Below are 16,442 nucleotides of genomic sequence, written 5' to 3' on the forward strand. Positions count from 1 at the left end.
CTGAAAATGCACCATAGAGTAAATCCATCTCAGCATGCAAAAGCAGGACCTATTTTTTCTAAGAAAACCTTTCCCAAAAGTTCAATGTCATGCATGAATCCCTAATTATTATTTGCAGACCTGCTCTCAAGACTCTTTGAAAACAATTAGGTTTATCAACCATCATAAGTGAACCATATGGCATGGTAATCTAATCAGCTGTAGAGCTCTGCAGACCTTCTTTTTTTTTTTATCCAGAGAGCCGGCCAAAAACAGGAAGCTTCTCTGGAGAAGAAACACCCATTACTGCTCAGCTCAGTTCACGATGGGAACAAAGAAGTGTTCTACTCTGTGTGTAAGAAGCCCTGCAGGGATGTACATTTATTAAAAATACAAGTACAGTGGCAACACTTCCAGCAGAAAGTATAAAGTTTAGACATGAAGCTACCAGTTGGGATTTATTACAATATGCTCATTATCACAAGCATATATTAATACTTCCATAGTTACTCTAAATATATAGTATGATATACTGTGAGTAGATATGGTAATGCCATTTTACACACACTTGTTTTGAAAGCGTTACTGCACCAATTTAAAGGGTGCTGATCTTTTTAAACCCAACCTCTGCAATGAAGGGATTAATTGGCTGAATAATTACTTTTAGCAACATGCCCTACATTTAATTAGCTGTGAACAAAAGTGACAGCAGATCAGGCATGTTTTTTTGTTGAATGCCTTTTAAATGTTATTCAATGACAATTTAACTGGAGAATAGACAAATATCACGGTCAAAGTCATTTAATTGTAGAGCGCATTGAAAACAAACCAGGTTTGTGCCAAAGTGCTGACACACATGCTGAAAGATGATGTAAGGTTTTTAGATTCATTGAAACCTTGATACGTAGGCATATTCTTTGCCTCTGCAGATGATGAGATAGCATGACACTCTTCATAACAATCTACAAACACTACTTGTATATAAAAAAATAAAAATAAAAAAATAAAAAAAGGTGTGAGCTCTGCAACAAGAATATGTGAAAAAATTTACACTGTGTATTCCATTGACTAAATTTTCCCAAACCCATTTATTAATAAACGCTCATGATGACCACTTCATCAAGTAGAGCACATCTGGTAACACTGCATGTACAGTATTTGTGCATTTATTTGATCAGTTTCAAGAGCAAAAAGCATCTCCTTGATAAACTTTATAGACTGAGTCTAACTTTAAACCTAGACAGAAAATAGCTGGTAGTACGTTAAGTGGATTGCAGAGATCTACCACTACTGGACCACCAACCGTTGACAAAAATCATTACCAGACTGGGTAGGTACATTATTGCGCTTAAAGTACAGCAGGCACTCTGCTGCTGTACCGCAGTAAGTACATGTAGTGGCAATAAATCAGTCTATCAGCACAGACAGTGCAGCCCAGTTTAAGTTATTTTTTCTATCTCAACAATGATGACTGTAAAAAGTTCAAAAGCGGTTTGCGTAGAATCTCAAACCCTCAACAGAGTCGTCTCTACACAGGTGGCCCATCTTCTCAGCCAGCAACAACCTGGAGATGAGGAGGGAATAGAAAAGAGGACATGACTGACTGAATCAATCAATAAAGAACAATACAACGAGAAACAAAGACAACTGTAAATACTCTCCTTCTTAAACAGTACTGTGTAGTAAAACAAACAGACTGTATTTATAAGTTAACTTACCGTTCTTTACACAGAAGAACGGAGAGACCCAAGAGCTTCGCAAACTCCTCTGCTGTCAAAGAGCCTTTGTCTAACACCTGTAAAAGAGGAAGATGATAAGACAAGACAGGGAATAAGATAAAATCCTCCAACCTAGTTTGCAACTGTGACTTATCTCAATATTTTTCAAAGATACATATCCAAGATAGAATGCCGTTTAAACAGTCTAAAGCGTGTCAATGTAAGTATATGTTTGGAACGGTAAACCTTACATTGTCCAGTGCTGAGGCTATCATTTCCTCTTCGCTGTGAGACTGCAGCTGGACCACCATCACACCGCTGTCAAACACACGCAGCCTGCAAAGAGGACAAGGTGGATGAAGAAAGGAGTGTGTGTGAGAGACAGATTTATGCTGAATGTTTTATGAAGCTGAAATAGGGAGTTAGGTGAAGAAAAGCAACCAGTTTGGGGATACTAGGTCTAGCATGGTTCTTTTGAAACTCGGGGAAGTGACAGGAAATGACAGTCGCAGAGGGGTGGACAATACCAACAACAGGAAGCCGTGCAGGAAGAGCCTGGCCTCTTTCTGCAGCAGCCACAAACCCCGTCCATTTTTCCTTTAATAAATACCCTGGTCTATACATAAGTGAATGCATGAAAGTGTAAGCTAAACAATACAAAAAGGCAAACAAAAGTTAAACTCACCTCAACGGGAGCTTCAGCGACTCAAACATCTTGCACGCGTTTACTAAATCTTCTGGAGATAAAAGCTGTGGAAAGATAAAGTAACCTCAGTATCTGACACTTGATTTGTGTGTAGCATGAATGTATAGACGCAAAGTTATGACGTGCCCAATCCAGTACTGAATGAGCTATAAAAAAATCTTCAGTTAAGTGTGAGCATTACCTCCATCCCTCTAGCACGGTTGACAAGACAGTACACTTCAGTGAGAGCCATCATACCGCCACGCTCCTGAGAGAGTAGGGAGTGGTAGAACCAGAGTGAGAGAAATAGAGTCAGAAAGAGATAGAAATTAGTGTTTAATCTTAGCCTGTGTAGATGTGAAACACATGACACACAAAAATGAACACCTACCTCTAGAGGAGCTTGTAGCATATCTCCCAGCTGCTTAGCCAGCTGCATATGGTAATGTGTGCCCGATCCATATGTATCCCTGGTAACAGGGTTAGCAATACCCATGCTTAGTAGGTAGGACTTAAACCGTATTGTCTATAAAGAAGAACATGCATGTCAATAAAAAGCAAACTTGAAAAGCAAACTGCATGGCGTAGCCGCATCATGTAATGACCCTTTCAGTTGTGTATATCATGGGGGGGATACACGAGTGGGGTTAGAGAGTAGAACTTAGAGGCTTTTATGATTAAAAAGGTAACTACTGCTGCATATACAGTAATTGTTTTCTTGTTTCTGTGTCGGATTTTACTGGTCAGTTTCTTCTCTCTCGTACCTCATCTTCTGTAATGTCTCCCTGCTTGTCTTTGATCTTGTTGGCTATAGACCTGGACAGCTCCACCATCTCTTTGGCCTGTTAGTTAGAGTAGATAATCATTCAGCGAATCCCACCGCATAGCAGTATATGTTATCCATCATCATCGCACAGGTTTGATATCCATAGATATGATGTTTGAACAATCATACAGTATAATGAATAAAGTATAAGAGGACTTCAAAAAGGTCAATAATTATGTGACAAATCAACTGCTATAGGAAAATGTGAACAAAAAAAAGGAAACCATTCTTTACCTTCACCATCAGCTTACTGAGATCCTCGAAGGCCTAAAAAAAAGTCCAAATGGTTGATAGAGCCATTAAATCTTCAATATTTAAATTAAAATGACAAACTGTACTATCAGTAGGTTTGCAGTCATTTTCATCAAAATATGGCTTACTACAAAACACATTTCGCAGTCTTTAAGTATTTTTGCTTTACAGTACCTCAGAAATGTTTTTGTCTGTTTCTTTCCTCTTCTCCTCTATCTTTCTCTCAATGCCAACAATCCCCACAGCGCGTATTCTTCCTGCCTACACGACCACAAAGGAAAGAAAAACACATGTAGTGGGAAAAAAAAAGAAAGTCCTCAAAGGACAAGGAAAGACCAACAGTAAGGAGGGAACACGTTGTGGTTCACTACTGTTACATACATTTATTTTAGTGACTTTGATTTATAGTGTTTATAAAAAATTAAAATTAAAAGTTTAAAATAATCTTATTTGGAGAGGGGCATTATCCCGGTTCTTATTGTTTCTATCCGATTCTTTGAGGGGTGGAGTTGAAACGAGTCACATGCTTATTTCAAAAATAATAGGAGGCCAATGGTGGGCTGCAGTTTTACCGGTTACTGTGCTCCATGGTAGCAACACAACAAGCACCTGGCCGGTACGGAAAAAACTTGCGCATGTTAAATTTGGAACCCATGATTAGATTTGAAACCAAATCCTCCAAACGATTCCAAAAAGGAACGATTCCACTGGAATCCAAATTTTTTTTAACGATTTCAAGTAGGAATCGTTTCTCGATGCCCAACCCTTCACACAACCTGATGTAGGTGAAATGACAGACTGTAGTCCTGCTGGCAGATACTATACTTAAATCAATAATGCCAATTCTACCAATTGAGCAATAAGTGGCAATATCATATCCAGCAGATAGTCCGAGGAAGAAGTTCTGACCATTTTAACTGCCAAGCCCCTTAAAGACAACACTGCCATCCTGTGGAAATTTTTAATTGACAGGTGTGTCATCCCAATGTACAGTATGTGGTGTGGTAACAAATCACATATGTTTCTGGCATCTGAATATAAAAAATATCAAGGAAAATGACAGTGAAAATCAAAATAGGATAAGTATCTTTTCAGCTTCTAACCTGAGAGCCGGTTCCTGTGGAGATGGGTTGTGAAACTGGTGTATTCTCCCATCTCCTCTGAGTCATTTCCTCGGTTAGCCTCCTGTAAAACTACAAGCATATGACACCATGTCATTTTCAGATCAATAATTAAACAAAGTCTCTCTTAAGAAGGCTCATTATGGGGTAAACAAGTACAAACATTTCAAACATCTACTAGTATAAGAGGGACTACCTCAATCTGCCCATGTTCTTTGAAGGACAGCTTGATGAAGGAGTACTTGCTGTGTTGGTAGGGTCCTGGCTCCTTGTTGGCAGGTGTTGCATGCAGGTGGATAACTATTTTTGCACTGCAGGATAAAAGATGCCAAGAGTTAATTTACTTATTGTAAATTTGAAGTATTGTTGTTATCAACAGGGGGGGAAAAAAACTAACTTAGGTTCCACCTTTTTGTTTTCCCCAGAGCGGTCAACTGCAAGGGGCTATGATATTCTCCCCAAATACAACCACCAGTTATCAAGAGATCAAAGTTCCATACTTAATTCCCATAATGACAACTGAACACCTCCATCTACTGATGAAGACAATGAGATGCAGTTCTAACAGCCATAAAAACAGATTAAGTGGACCTTGATTAAATGTTGTTGGCAAATTACATATTTAGCTCTAAAAACAAAAATATTGTTGTTTGCTCCTTTTTTATGCAATACGGAAATCCTACTCCTCATTTCTGTTGTTAGAACCCATTGACTCACCTCTTTCCAATTCCTGCAGCTTGCTCCTCAAAGAGGATGATCTGTGACAGGGGCATGGCTATGCAGCATTCCTACAGGTGAAAGAAGTCATAATGAGCGTCAGTACACAATACTTGAACAATAATTGCCCCAATACTCACTCAATCATATGTTGTCTTACATGATTTTTAACGTCCCTCCAGATCAACCGATGGGTGCTCAACAAGACAACTCCAACGTCCAGCTTAGCCTGGTACAATGACAGACGTTATTATTATTATTATTTTTTTTTTTTACATTTTATTAAACCATGTACCTGAACTTTATCAGTACCTCATGTGCACCATCAATATTATTTAAGTATAATATATACACCTGTCTTTAGCTAGTTACATTGTTGCAAGTAAGTTTTAGCTGCTGTGTTGTTGTGACGGGCTACAAACGTAGCAAGCTATCAAGGGGGAAAACTATACCTTATCATCACCGTCATATAGTCTGACACCTCGTTGCTGGATCACTAAAGTTTCGTTTATTTCTAAGAGCCCATTTGACCACGAAAAACGGTCCATTTTTAGTATTACAACAAACAACTATTGCTCATTCTAATTCTACTCCGCAACCCAGACCTATTTTATGTTTACTTCCTCTACGCTGTCCATAATTGGCCTGAAACTGTATACAGAGAAACACTAAAAAAGAACATACAAATTATACTGCCAATTGTATTTATAATCATGTTGACTATAAATAAACTCTTTTAAAATAATATTTTTACTCAAACTAGCTGTAATTATATTATTTTTACTGGGTTTTCTGACAGGCTTCCTCAGAGGGGTCCTTTTCGGTGTTGACGTTACTAGCGCTAGCTGTCAGTGTAAGCTAGCAAGACTGCTATCTTTCCTAGCACGTTATTTTGAGAATCTGTAGGATTTTTTTTTTTACATTTTCCAGTCTCTATCGTAATTTTAGCCATGACTGGATTTAATCTGAACTTGAATGAACCGATGTACAAATATTTTCTTTGCATTTTCTAGTGTCTTTTTGTTGAGCTGTGCTCAGAATTGAGCGTAGCTGTAGCTGGCTAGCTTGTTGTTAGCTGCGGATAAATCTGGTGCAGACAGGTTTTGCACTGCAGACACAGCTTCTCTTGTTTGGAAGTCATTGTTCCTGGGCGGAAAGTTGTATTGTATACAAGGACTGTAAAGACCATGCAGCTTTATTACACAGCTAATGATTTACTGCGAATATGCAATACTTTTGCTTTCGCAGCATTATGAATTTCAATTAGTAACGTTGGGTCAGTAACATAGTATTTAGACTTCGTCAACCGAGTGCATTTGATCTTACATCACTTTATCTGTACTGTTAAAAGTGTACTTACCAACTTCGTGGTATAATAACTGTTTGTATTGACACGAAGCGAACGTTTGTTCAAATTAACAAACATGGACAAGAAATCATTTGATATTGTCTTGGATGAGATAAGAAAGGTAAATGAGTGCCTAATCCCACATGTTTTGTCCGATTTAATCGTCTGAACTTCGGGGTTTAGTAATTGTTTATGCTGTGTTTCAGTGCGTGCTCACCGATCAGCGGATCAAAGCCATAGAGCAGGTGCATGGATATTTCTCCAGTGAACAGGTACTCGTACAAACAGCAACACTGTCATTTTATTTAGTTTACCTCTCAGTGGATCCGCTGTGAGTCCACAGAATAACCAGCTCACCACGTGCTGTATTTGACCACATTAGCTAGACAGGGTTCATATAACAAAGCTCTTAAACGGTCATTAAATTCTAACATAGTCCCCAAATGCGTCCATATGCCTCATATTGCAATCTGATAGTATATAGTTATTGACTTAACCGATAACCAATGCTGCCTATGGTTAGAATTGAATTCTTACGTTCATCGATCTTACGTGTTATGTTTAGTTTAGTCAATGCTTTCTGAGGATAAATGTGTATTTGCAATTGTCAGGCAAGACAAATAAAGATGGTAATCGATAGTGTCATGGTCTTTTATACTACTTCCTGCAGTCCATCTTTAGTGTTATTGCAAGTTGTAACACCGTGTTGTCCATCTGCAGGTGACGGAGATACTGAAGTATTTCTCATGGGCAGAGCCACAGATCAAAGCAGTTAAAGCTCTGCAGCATGTGAGTAAAATGTGTTTTAAGTGATCGGCACCAAAGTTAATAGTTTGCATTGATAAATATGTTTTCAAAAATAGATATAATTAAATTAAAAAACTGCAACATCAACATTAATCATACTTTAAAAAGTTATCATTTTGTCTCAAATTGCCGCTCACTCTTTATCATTGTTATGTTTTAAAGTGTTAGTTAACCCTTGTGTGGTGTTCATATTTTTGTTACACAGCCAATGTATCCGGGTCTGGTAGACCCACTACATTATTAGGCTTTTAAATCAATACAACCATAAGGATTTATGTAAAAATACTCAACAGATGTTTACTTTAGCTCAGTTACCAATGTATGTATTTGTAATACAATGAGTATTAATACAATGAGATTTATATAAATATATATATATATATATATATATATATATATATATCTCATTTATGGTTCCTATTTGCCATTTTCCTATGTGAGATCACATTTATGATTTTATGATAATTTTCGTTTTTTGTGAGAAAACAAGGAAATTCAACTATACAAAAATAATTTTTTTATCATTATTGGTGCTTATTTCGCAGAACTTAATCAGAACAGGTGAAAGTTTTTGATATGTAACAATTGTGTAACTTTGTGTGTGAATAGCAGATGCAGAAAGACAACATTCCCGCACACAGACACCTACGCTCAGACACGCACACATACAGACGCACAGACACCACACACACACACACACACACACACACACACACACACACACACACACACAGCAGGGGCCAGCTAGTAGGAGGAACCAGTTAAGTTTCATAGCACCTACAAATATTACACAATTATTACACTCAGGTCCAGTAGACCCAAACACCTCATATGTAATAGTTATGTGTGTGTGTGGGGGGGGGGTGTACTGTGTGGAGTCATTGAAAATAAGTTATTTTTATGTTCTTCACAGAAAATGAGCCAAGGCCAATGAGTTTCAGAAATTATAAATAGCATAATTTTTCTTTTAGCACTGAAAATGGTTCCTACAGACCCAAACACCTAACAAGGGTTAAATATGTTTCTCCTTCTGTTTTTTTCAGAAAATGGTTGCAATCCCTACAACCAAAGTTGCAAATATCCTGAATTGCTTTACCTTCTCAAAAGATAGACTGGTTGTCCTGGAACTAATAGCTTTGTGAGTACATCTGGAAAATGCATTGAAGCACCCTGAATGTACTTTTACATGCCACATGTTGTAACTTCAGCATTTTTGGTTCAGCTAATTGATTACTTGTTTGATTTCTGTTCCCATACAGGAACATTTCAGATGCTCAAAATTATCGTCCTGTGGAGGATCTGTTTCGCATACACTTGTCTGAGAAGAAGCGGGCTCGCAGGATACTAGAGCAAGTAAGTCCACCTTTACAAGTTCAACTTCATGGTGTTGTTTGTGTTATAGGTAGGTTAGCATAGGAACACTGTCTACCACTCTTATGTCTTGGTATCAAAAGACGTTGTGGAATGACTTTAGGAGCCATAGCTCCAGGGAACAAATGCCACTTTGCGAGATACAGGTACTAAGCGATAGATGCACCTTAAAGATAAAAATGCGATTGAAAATTAGCTTTTAGAACAGTGGTGTTTATGTTGACAAACTTAATAATTATAATATTTTTAATCAATACTGTAAACACAAACAGACGCAAACACACACACACACACACACACACACACACACACACACACACACACACACACACACACACACACACACACACACACACACACACACAGTTTCTAAAATAATACTACTTCTGTGTCACTAGGTATGTAAGGTTGGCTGCAAGGCTCCTGTAGCCATGATCTCCTCCTGTGGTATGATACCAGGAAATCCATACCCTAAAGGCAGACCCAGTCTGGTCAGTGGCACATTCCCTGTAAGTATGTACATGGTTTGTGTTGAGCTTTCCTGAACCATCACCTAAAAATAGACATAAAGATGTAGATTGTATTATTTATTTATTTTTAATGTGGGTCACTACTTGTTCCACCTCTATGTCTCAGTCTATTAATGAACACAACATAATCTGAGTGTATTTCTTTGTCTTGTGAATTTATTTGAAGTAGACAGCTACATGGTATGTTTTTATTTTTTTTCTGCCTAAATAAACCTGACCATGTATTTTAATGTATTTTCTTTATGATCACAGGGAATCCCTCCTGTAAAGAAAGAAGGCGAGAAGAAAGAGGACACTTCTAACAATCTTGAGGGGAAAGGAATTTCTGCTCGTATTATTGGACCATTCAAACCTGTAAGCACTAGAATGGGAAACACTGACTAGGATAATGTAACAGTGCCAGGTCACCCCAGATAAACCTGATAACAGAGTGACGAGGCCTTACATGGCTAATTACATAAAGAGCGATAAAAACTTCAACCTACATGCCATGCCATGGTATATAAATTAATGATTGACCGTGGTTGGATTGCTGAACTGACTGGAGTAAAGGCTTTAGCAGAATAATAGTAGCTCATACAGATACAAATGAGTCACATATGAGTAAGAACACACACAACGGTCACCCTTCACATTTAGATACAAAGCATAGAAATGGACTTTCACTGTAGTCCAGCTATTTCTATAAAATGTAAATGTTCTGATGTCTGATGAAGCTACACAATATTGACTTATGTTAGCCTTAAATAACAATCTTGGAATATAAGAGCATTATATAAAAACGACCACCATCTGCTACATAAAAATGCCTTATTTGTTGGACTTTTAAGTGTCCATCCAGAGCAGTTGTTTGAGCTTCCTTATTTTTCTTTTTGGTTTTCACTCTTATCCTTGATGTAATTAACCTGTTAGTTGCCTTATATTGCCTTTGAAAACTGTCAGAATAACATAGAATTTGCTCATCAGTTAAGTGTTTTTGGTATGTATATAACACTGTATATACTATATATGTTTTATCCTTTTCTAGTTTCCCTCAACCTACAACCCTCATCGGCCTGTGCCCTACCCTATACCACCTTGCCGACCCCATGCCACCATCGCACCAAGTAAGAAACAAACCACTTACACACACTTATTCCTACCTTCCCCCGCCCTGGCCTGTGATCCAACACTGTATATGACTTGCCAATAAAAAGAAAACAAAAAATGGAAGATGAAAGGTTCTCAGTCAAATTGAGGAATTTAGTTTTGGGTACAATAAGGCATGTTTTTGTTTTTACTGCCATCTGGTATTGTTTGAGGTGTAGTTAGTAGTGGGATGCGTTGTGTGTGTGATTCTTACATTTGTGTGTGGTGGATGCTGTTAATATTTGCAACTGCTACTCAGGTGCGTACAACAACGCAGGCCTTGTTTCTGTGGGAGGGGTTATTACAACCAGTGTGCCCCCTCCCCCCTACAACTCCACCCACAAAGTAGCAGGTATGATTTGATGAAAGCTCGTGTGTGTGACAGCAAATAGACGCTCCTTGAAGCTTGCTGCCTAACTACCTGGCATGCTGCTTACCTGCGCTTCTCAAGTTTAAGGCCTTATCAGGTGAAGAATGTGCTTCTTACTTCTGGAATACACTGAGTGACCAGAAACATACATCCCCCTTATATTTTAGTGCAATCCAACACAGCTGTGTATTGGATTCCTTTAATTTAGGAGTGTTGGAGAGATGTCGTTTTAATTCTGCAATAATTTTAGGGGGGTGTTGCTGTATTAGATTGCATCCAATGCAACCACATTTCGGTTGCATTTGATATAATCCAGAATCTGTTCTTCTCCAAATATGTATAGGTGAAATAGACAAAATGGAAAAAATTCAATTTCAATACTTGTCAGTGGTATACAGTACAATAAAACACCCCAGAATGGTATCAACACACAAACAGTGGTTGTAAACATATTTCTTTTGCAAGGCTGTTGTCTTGCATTGCAGGTATTTTCTGTTTTCTGGTCAATCGGTGTAGAAGTAGGCCCATGCTTTGGTGAATTGTGAGGACAGGTCTTTGGTTGCCTGGACTGGAAATAGCTTCAAACTAATGCCATTAATGTTTTTCTTTCTGGAATCATGCTGTGTGCTAGCATTTAACATGCATCGCTTGGGTTGATGTTTTTTTTTTTTTTTTTTAAACGCACTGTCTCATCAATTTTCACAGTTGAAATACATCTATCTTTGAGGGCCTTTGGGAGATATGTGGTCATACGCATAAATTGTCTCAAGGTGCATTAAATTGACAAATGTGAGATAAGCACAGTATGTGATGAAAGTTAAATTAAGGTTACCAAGCAAAATATGTGATTTTAAGCATTTCCCCAAAGGTTAAAAAGAAGAACTATTCCAATCTTGAAAAAGTTTAAGGTTTCCATGTAATAAGTTGCTCGCAGGGATGCTCTCTGACTATTCCTCCTTGCTGTGTCTCTTCTCTCTCTCTTTCTTTTCTTTTTTTTATAAATGTGAGTGTATTGCTTCTTTTACAATAGTTTGGGGTGTTGGGTTTTAACTTATTCTGTCTGTTTCCTGGATTAGAATTTGTTTTCAACAAAAACTAGTGATCACAAAATTTGCAACTATGTGGTACTGTTTAAATGTATTTATTTTTTTTCTTTTTGTAGTTGATTGTAACATCATGTCATGTATTAGCAGTCTTCATTTTAGATTACCTTTTTCATCAACTCTGATCTTTTTTCTCCCTCCAGGTTATGCCAGACCAGGCAATCTGCAGAACACCACACCGGGAGTCAATAGCGGGCCCCTCCTCATTCCTCATGGGTCCACACCTTCTACCCCTGTCCCACCCCAGGCTTCTCCTGCTCACCCTCCTCCCACAACCCCTATAACACCAGTTTTCCCTGGCATGGTTCCTTCTCACAACCCTAATGCCCCCTCTCCTTCCCCTGCTCCATCCCCATCTGTGATAAAAGCAGGTCCACAGACCTCCAGTGGCCATGCTACACCGACACCCTCATCTGTCATCAAAGCCCACACCCCTTCAGGCACCCCTTGTGGAACTCCTGTCCCTGGCAGCGGGGGCTTTTCCCCTTCCCCCTTTCATGCCATTTCCCGACCAGGCACCCCTGCCACCTCCCGCAGTGGCCCAGACCCCTTATCTCAGACGAACTCCATGGGCTCAACTCAGCAGAGGATTTTTTCCCAGTCCACAGACCACCAGTCAGGTCCGACTCACCCTGGCATACACCCACAAGCAGGTAACCTCTCTGCGTCAGTGATCCGAAGTTACACCCCCTCTGGACCATCCACTCCTGTTATACCAAGTTGTTCCACCCCAGGCCCCAGTCCCAAACTCTCCCCAGCTCATTCTGCACAAATTCAGGCTGCCATGGCGGCAGCTGGAGTCCTCAACAGACACACTGGGGGTAGTAACAGTGGCAGTAACAGCCCCGTGCCCTCTGCTTTCAAGGGCACCTCTCGCTCTGGCACACCATCTCTTAGCTCTCTTGTGGTTCCAGGTTCTGCCCAGGCTGCCTTGGCTCGTTCTTTGGGTCTGTCACACCCCTCAGGTTCTCCTCAAGTCTCTCTCTCTAGTCCTGTTGCTATCAGCGGCTTCCAAGCTCTGTCCTCCAGCCCAGCAGCCTCTCATTATCCTTGCCTATCCCCCTTTTCCTCCCTTTCTTCATCACTCCCTCCTTCCTCGATGGCTTCATCCATGCCCTCAATGCCTCCCACTACTAACATTTCTAACCATCCACCAACCTCAATCTACCCAGGCCTGGCCCCCAATGCTGGCCCAGGTGGAGCCTCCCCTTTTGGTCTGGGCCTCACCTCTGCCCCCTCTATATTTCAAGGCCTTGCGCCTGGTCCTAGCCCCTCTGCCTTCGCGGGGTTGGGAGTTTCAGGAGGGCATGGTGCTGGGAGCCCTGTGTTGTCTTCATTCATGGGACTGCCAGTAGCCTCTTCATCCTCCGTAGCATCGGTGGCACCACTGCAGGCGGCGGCAGCAGCAGCCGCAGCTGCCGCTGGAGTTCCATCATCATCGCCAGTTTTGCCAGGCTTTGCGTCTGCTTTCAGCTCCAACTTCCAGCCTGGGTATGTGAGCTTTGGACATTTTTACTGGCCAGTATACAGAAGCCTTGTTAAATGGATAATCTAAAATGAAACTAATGATTTTACATTGATCTCCTGATATTATTTAATGTAGCCTACATGAAAAGACCATAGCACCTACTCTATTTTAATGTACTGTAGGTCTGTGAATGCCATTTTTGCTGGATGTTACCATAGTCCTATTTTGTATTCCATTTCTATTAACCACAGTAGTTAGTAATTTGAATATATGATATTGATTTCCACTTGCGTGTAAAATGGCTGGAAAAAGGGCGTCATAAATCATGTACATCGATTTTCCACTTTGGAAGTGGAAATACTGTACCTACCAGTGCAAAGTCTACTTGTACTACTCTGGAGTGCCTGGCCTAGACTTTGGTTTGTGTTCTTCGGCAATTGGCTACTAGGTGATTCTTGTCAGCCATATATTTAGTTAGTTATCTTGTCAATGAACAAGTGTTGAAAGGGCACAAGCCTCACCTTTTGCTGGCATTTTACACACTCAAGAGGTGGTGTCCTTCTTGTAAGAGCTATTAACTAAGCAAGCTAGTTGTACTTTTTTATTATTTATACATGGGGAATGGCAACATAGTAACTATAAAAAAATATATATAAACATTATTATAACTCAAATAACGTGTGTTTTCTGTGTTAAAGGTTGAGCAGTGGACTCCAACCTCCAGGAAGCAGTGGGTTCCCAGGCTTGCTGTCCTTCCCTGGGGTACCAGGCTTCTCTCCCTCTGCTTCTTCTGCTACCCTCGGCGGCCTCCACAACCCAGCCATGCAGTCTGCTCTGCTGCAGGTAGACACACACACACACACACACACACACACACGCACACACACACACACACACACACACACACACACACACACACACACACACACGCACACGCATACGCATGCTGTACTCTGGCAGAGTAAAGTCATTTAAATGTCAGTTTGATAAAGGCTCTCTGCTACCAAAATACCCAAACACTGCTTTTCTTTGTCTTGTTCCAGGCTCATCCCACATCTGCTTTGGAGAGCTTTCCTCCTCAGCCCAACAGTTTCACCAACTACCCTCCAGGCCCAGGAAACCCCTTTCCCCTCCAACCAGGCCTGCACCCACAGCTGGGTTGGCAGTGAAACCCACAATACACTTTAAAACATTGAGTACACTTACACATCGACCCTTATCGTACACCCTGCCCCACCCTTCAGCAGTTGACACGTTTAATTTGGCCTTGAAGCCTGAAGATCACAGGATAGGTTGGAGAGTTTCAATAATGTACATGTTACAGCCAGAAGAATGATGTACTACTACAAGAAACACTATTGTGAATACAGTTGAAATAGTGTTTGGCGGAGATAGCATATTACCTATATTATTCATAGTGAACAGTTGTAAATATCAGTTGTCAAAGTTGTTTTTACAAGTAGACCCTTACTGGTTTCAATGTTAGCTGGACTTGGCTGTTTTTAATCAAGTTTATCGACATTTATTAGTGAATAATGAATTATAGAAATTAAATTGAAAAAGTGTACATGATATCATGTAATGAATTGACACTATCCTCATGTAGTATTTCGTGTCCAGTCTCAGTGAAACAGACATGCGTGGTGAGACATGATACTGATTGATTGTCCTGAATTGAATATTGTATTATGACATGACATTGTTAGTTGAGTTGTATGGCGCCGTCATATTTTGAAGTGGGCACCCCATGAATATTTGTAATCCTCGTGCTGTGTCAAGGGTGGAAGTGACACAAACACTTGCATTTTGCAGTTTAGGTGTGTGTTTCAGTGAACACACACTTCTGGCTGTCAGCAGTTTACTGTGATTCCCATTTCATATGTTTACAAATTTCTTTGAAACGATGTCGCCCTGCTAATGCTTTTAACACAGTATTTGACCATATGAACTGAATGCGGATGTTTCTGACCACAAACATTTGTTTATTAATATATGGACTTGAGATGTAAAATATCTGTTCTTCATTCATGCTTTGCAACATAGTGAAAACTGTAATTTTACCTCAATTACTGTACACCTCAGTCCGCTAAGAGACAGTTGAGAGTAATAGACACAATGTTTTTTTGCCCTTGGTTCTTTTGTCTCTTTTGCCCTTTTTTGTATTTGCACCTGTTTTATTATTTGTCAGTAAACTGCTGGTTGTTTTAGCTGTTGCTGTTCTCTATTCTGTGAAATGCCATGCCTTTTAGGAAATAGAATAGAAATACTTGAGGTGTACAAAATAATGTAAAGATAAATATTTACAGCTAGAAATACTATCCTATAGTTGAAGGCCAGTTAGTCACAATCATCAAATACTAATCCAATCAAAAGAGGCTGGAAAGTCTGATAAATTGCGAGTGCACTAGGTTATTCAAATATCAAAAGGTTAAAGAAAAGGTTCCTGGTCAGAGAAAGACAAAATTAACAGGACAATTGTTAAATATTACAAAGTACAGCTTCAACAGTAACCAGATACTTGAATCTGCACTGAAGGCTGTGGTAACCAAACATAATACCATAAATGATTAATTTAAGGGAATTATTGTTTTATTTTTTGTTATTGTATCCAATCTGACAGTTTACAACCTACTTACAGTCCTTTTAGGGCTCATCTTGCTTATCGTGAGCATCTGTAATATTGCTAAACACACATGTGATGCTATCAATCAGGTGTCAATTAGTCATGAGTCTCCAACACCAGTTATGGAATCTCAATGAAGCAATTTCTTCTTTCCATCATTCCAAATTTTCCATTTCCTTTCCTAGTTATACTTTGACCACTGATATTACCATTGTTATCTGCTTAACCACACCTATATTTATTAATTATGTATAGAAAAAAAGGGTTTCAAGTTACTTAATTTATTTCAAGGCCCATTATCTGATCTTTATAAATAATATTTATATAACTTTGCTATTTGTAAGAAGTTGTCTATTTCGTCAGCAGCAGAATTGCAATATAAATGCTTACATTTAT

At 39.4% G+C, this 16,442-nt stretch overlaps 2 protein-coding genes across 3 annotated transcripts; one reads left to right on the forward strand and one right to left on the reverse strand.

Moving 5' to 3' along the window:
• Positions 1 to 331: 331 nt before the first annotated feature.
• On the reverse strand, positions 332 to 5,939 carry vps36 (vacuolar protein sorting 36 homolog). Its single transcript, XM_032533375.1, has 14 exons — positions 5,751 to 5,939; positions 5,459 to 5,527; positions 5,299 to 5,369; positions 4,778 to 4,892; positions 4,564 to 4,653; positions 3,635 to 3,721; positions 3,443 to 3,475; positions 3,147 to 3,224; positions 2,774 to 2,908; positions 2,585 to 2,650; positions 2,383 to 2,447; positions 1,949 to 2,033; positions 1,698 to 1,774; positions 332 to 1,543 (listed from the first exon to the last, which is right to left on the reverse strand). Exons 1-14 carry the CDS (start codon positions 5,844 to 5,846, stop codon positions 1,462 to 1,464), a joined length of 1,149 nt encoding a protein of 382 aa, XP_032389266.1. The 5' UTR covers positions 5,847 to 5,939; the 3' UTR covers positions 332 to 1,461.
• Positions 5,940 to 6,124: 185 nt separating this feature from the next.
• On the forward strand, positions 6,125 to 15,630 carry proser1 (proline and serine rich 1). Of its 2 annotated transcripts, XM_032533373.1 has the most exons (12): positions 6,125 to 6,767; positions 6,853 to 6,918; positions 7,367 to 7,435; positions 8,497 to 8,591; positions 8,713 to 8,806; positions 9,223 to 9,333; positions 9,607 to 9,708; positions 10,382 to 10,460; positions 10,742 to 10,834; positions 12,099 to 13,446; positions 14,122 to 14,266; positions 14,467 to 15,630. In XM_032533373.1, the coding sequence occupies exons 1-12, from the start codon at positions 6,723 to 6,725 to the stop codon at positions 14,590 to 14,592; spliced, it is 2,373 nt and encodes a 790-aa protein (XP_032389264.1). In that variant the 5' UTR covers positions 6,125 to 6,722; the 3' UTR covers positions 14,593 to 15,630. The 2 variants fall into 2 exon arrangements, with proteins under 2 accessions (XP_032389264.1, XP_032389265.1); XM_032533374.1 differs by lacking the exon at positions 10,742 to 10,834.
• Positions 15,631 to 16,442: the final 812 nt, after the last annotated feature.

Source organism: Etheostoma spectabile, chromosome 13 (genome assembly GCF_008692095.1).
Source record: "Etheostoma spectabile isolate EspeVRDwgs_2016 chromosome 13, UIUC_Espe_1.0, whole genome shotgun sequence".
Classification (NCBI taxonomy): domain Eukaryota; kingdom Metazoa; phylum Chordata; class Actinopteri; order Perciformes; family Percidae; genus Etheostoma; species Etheostoma spectabile.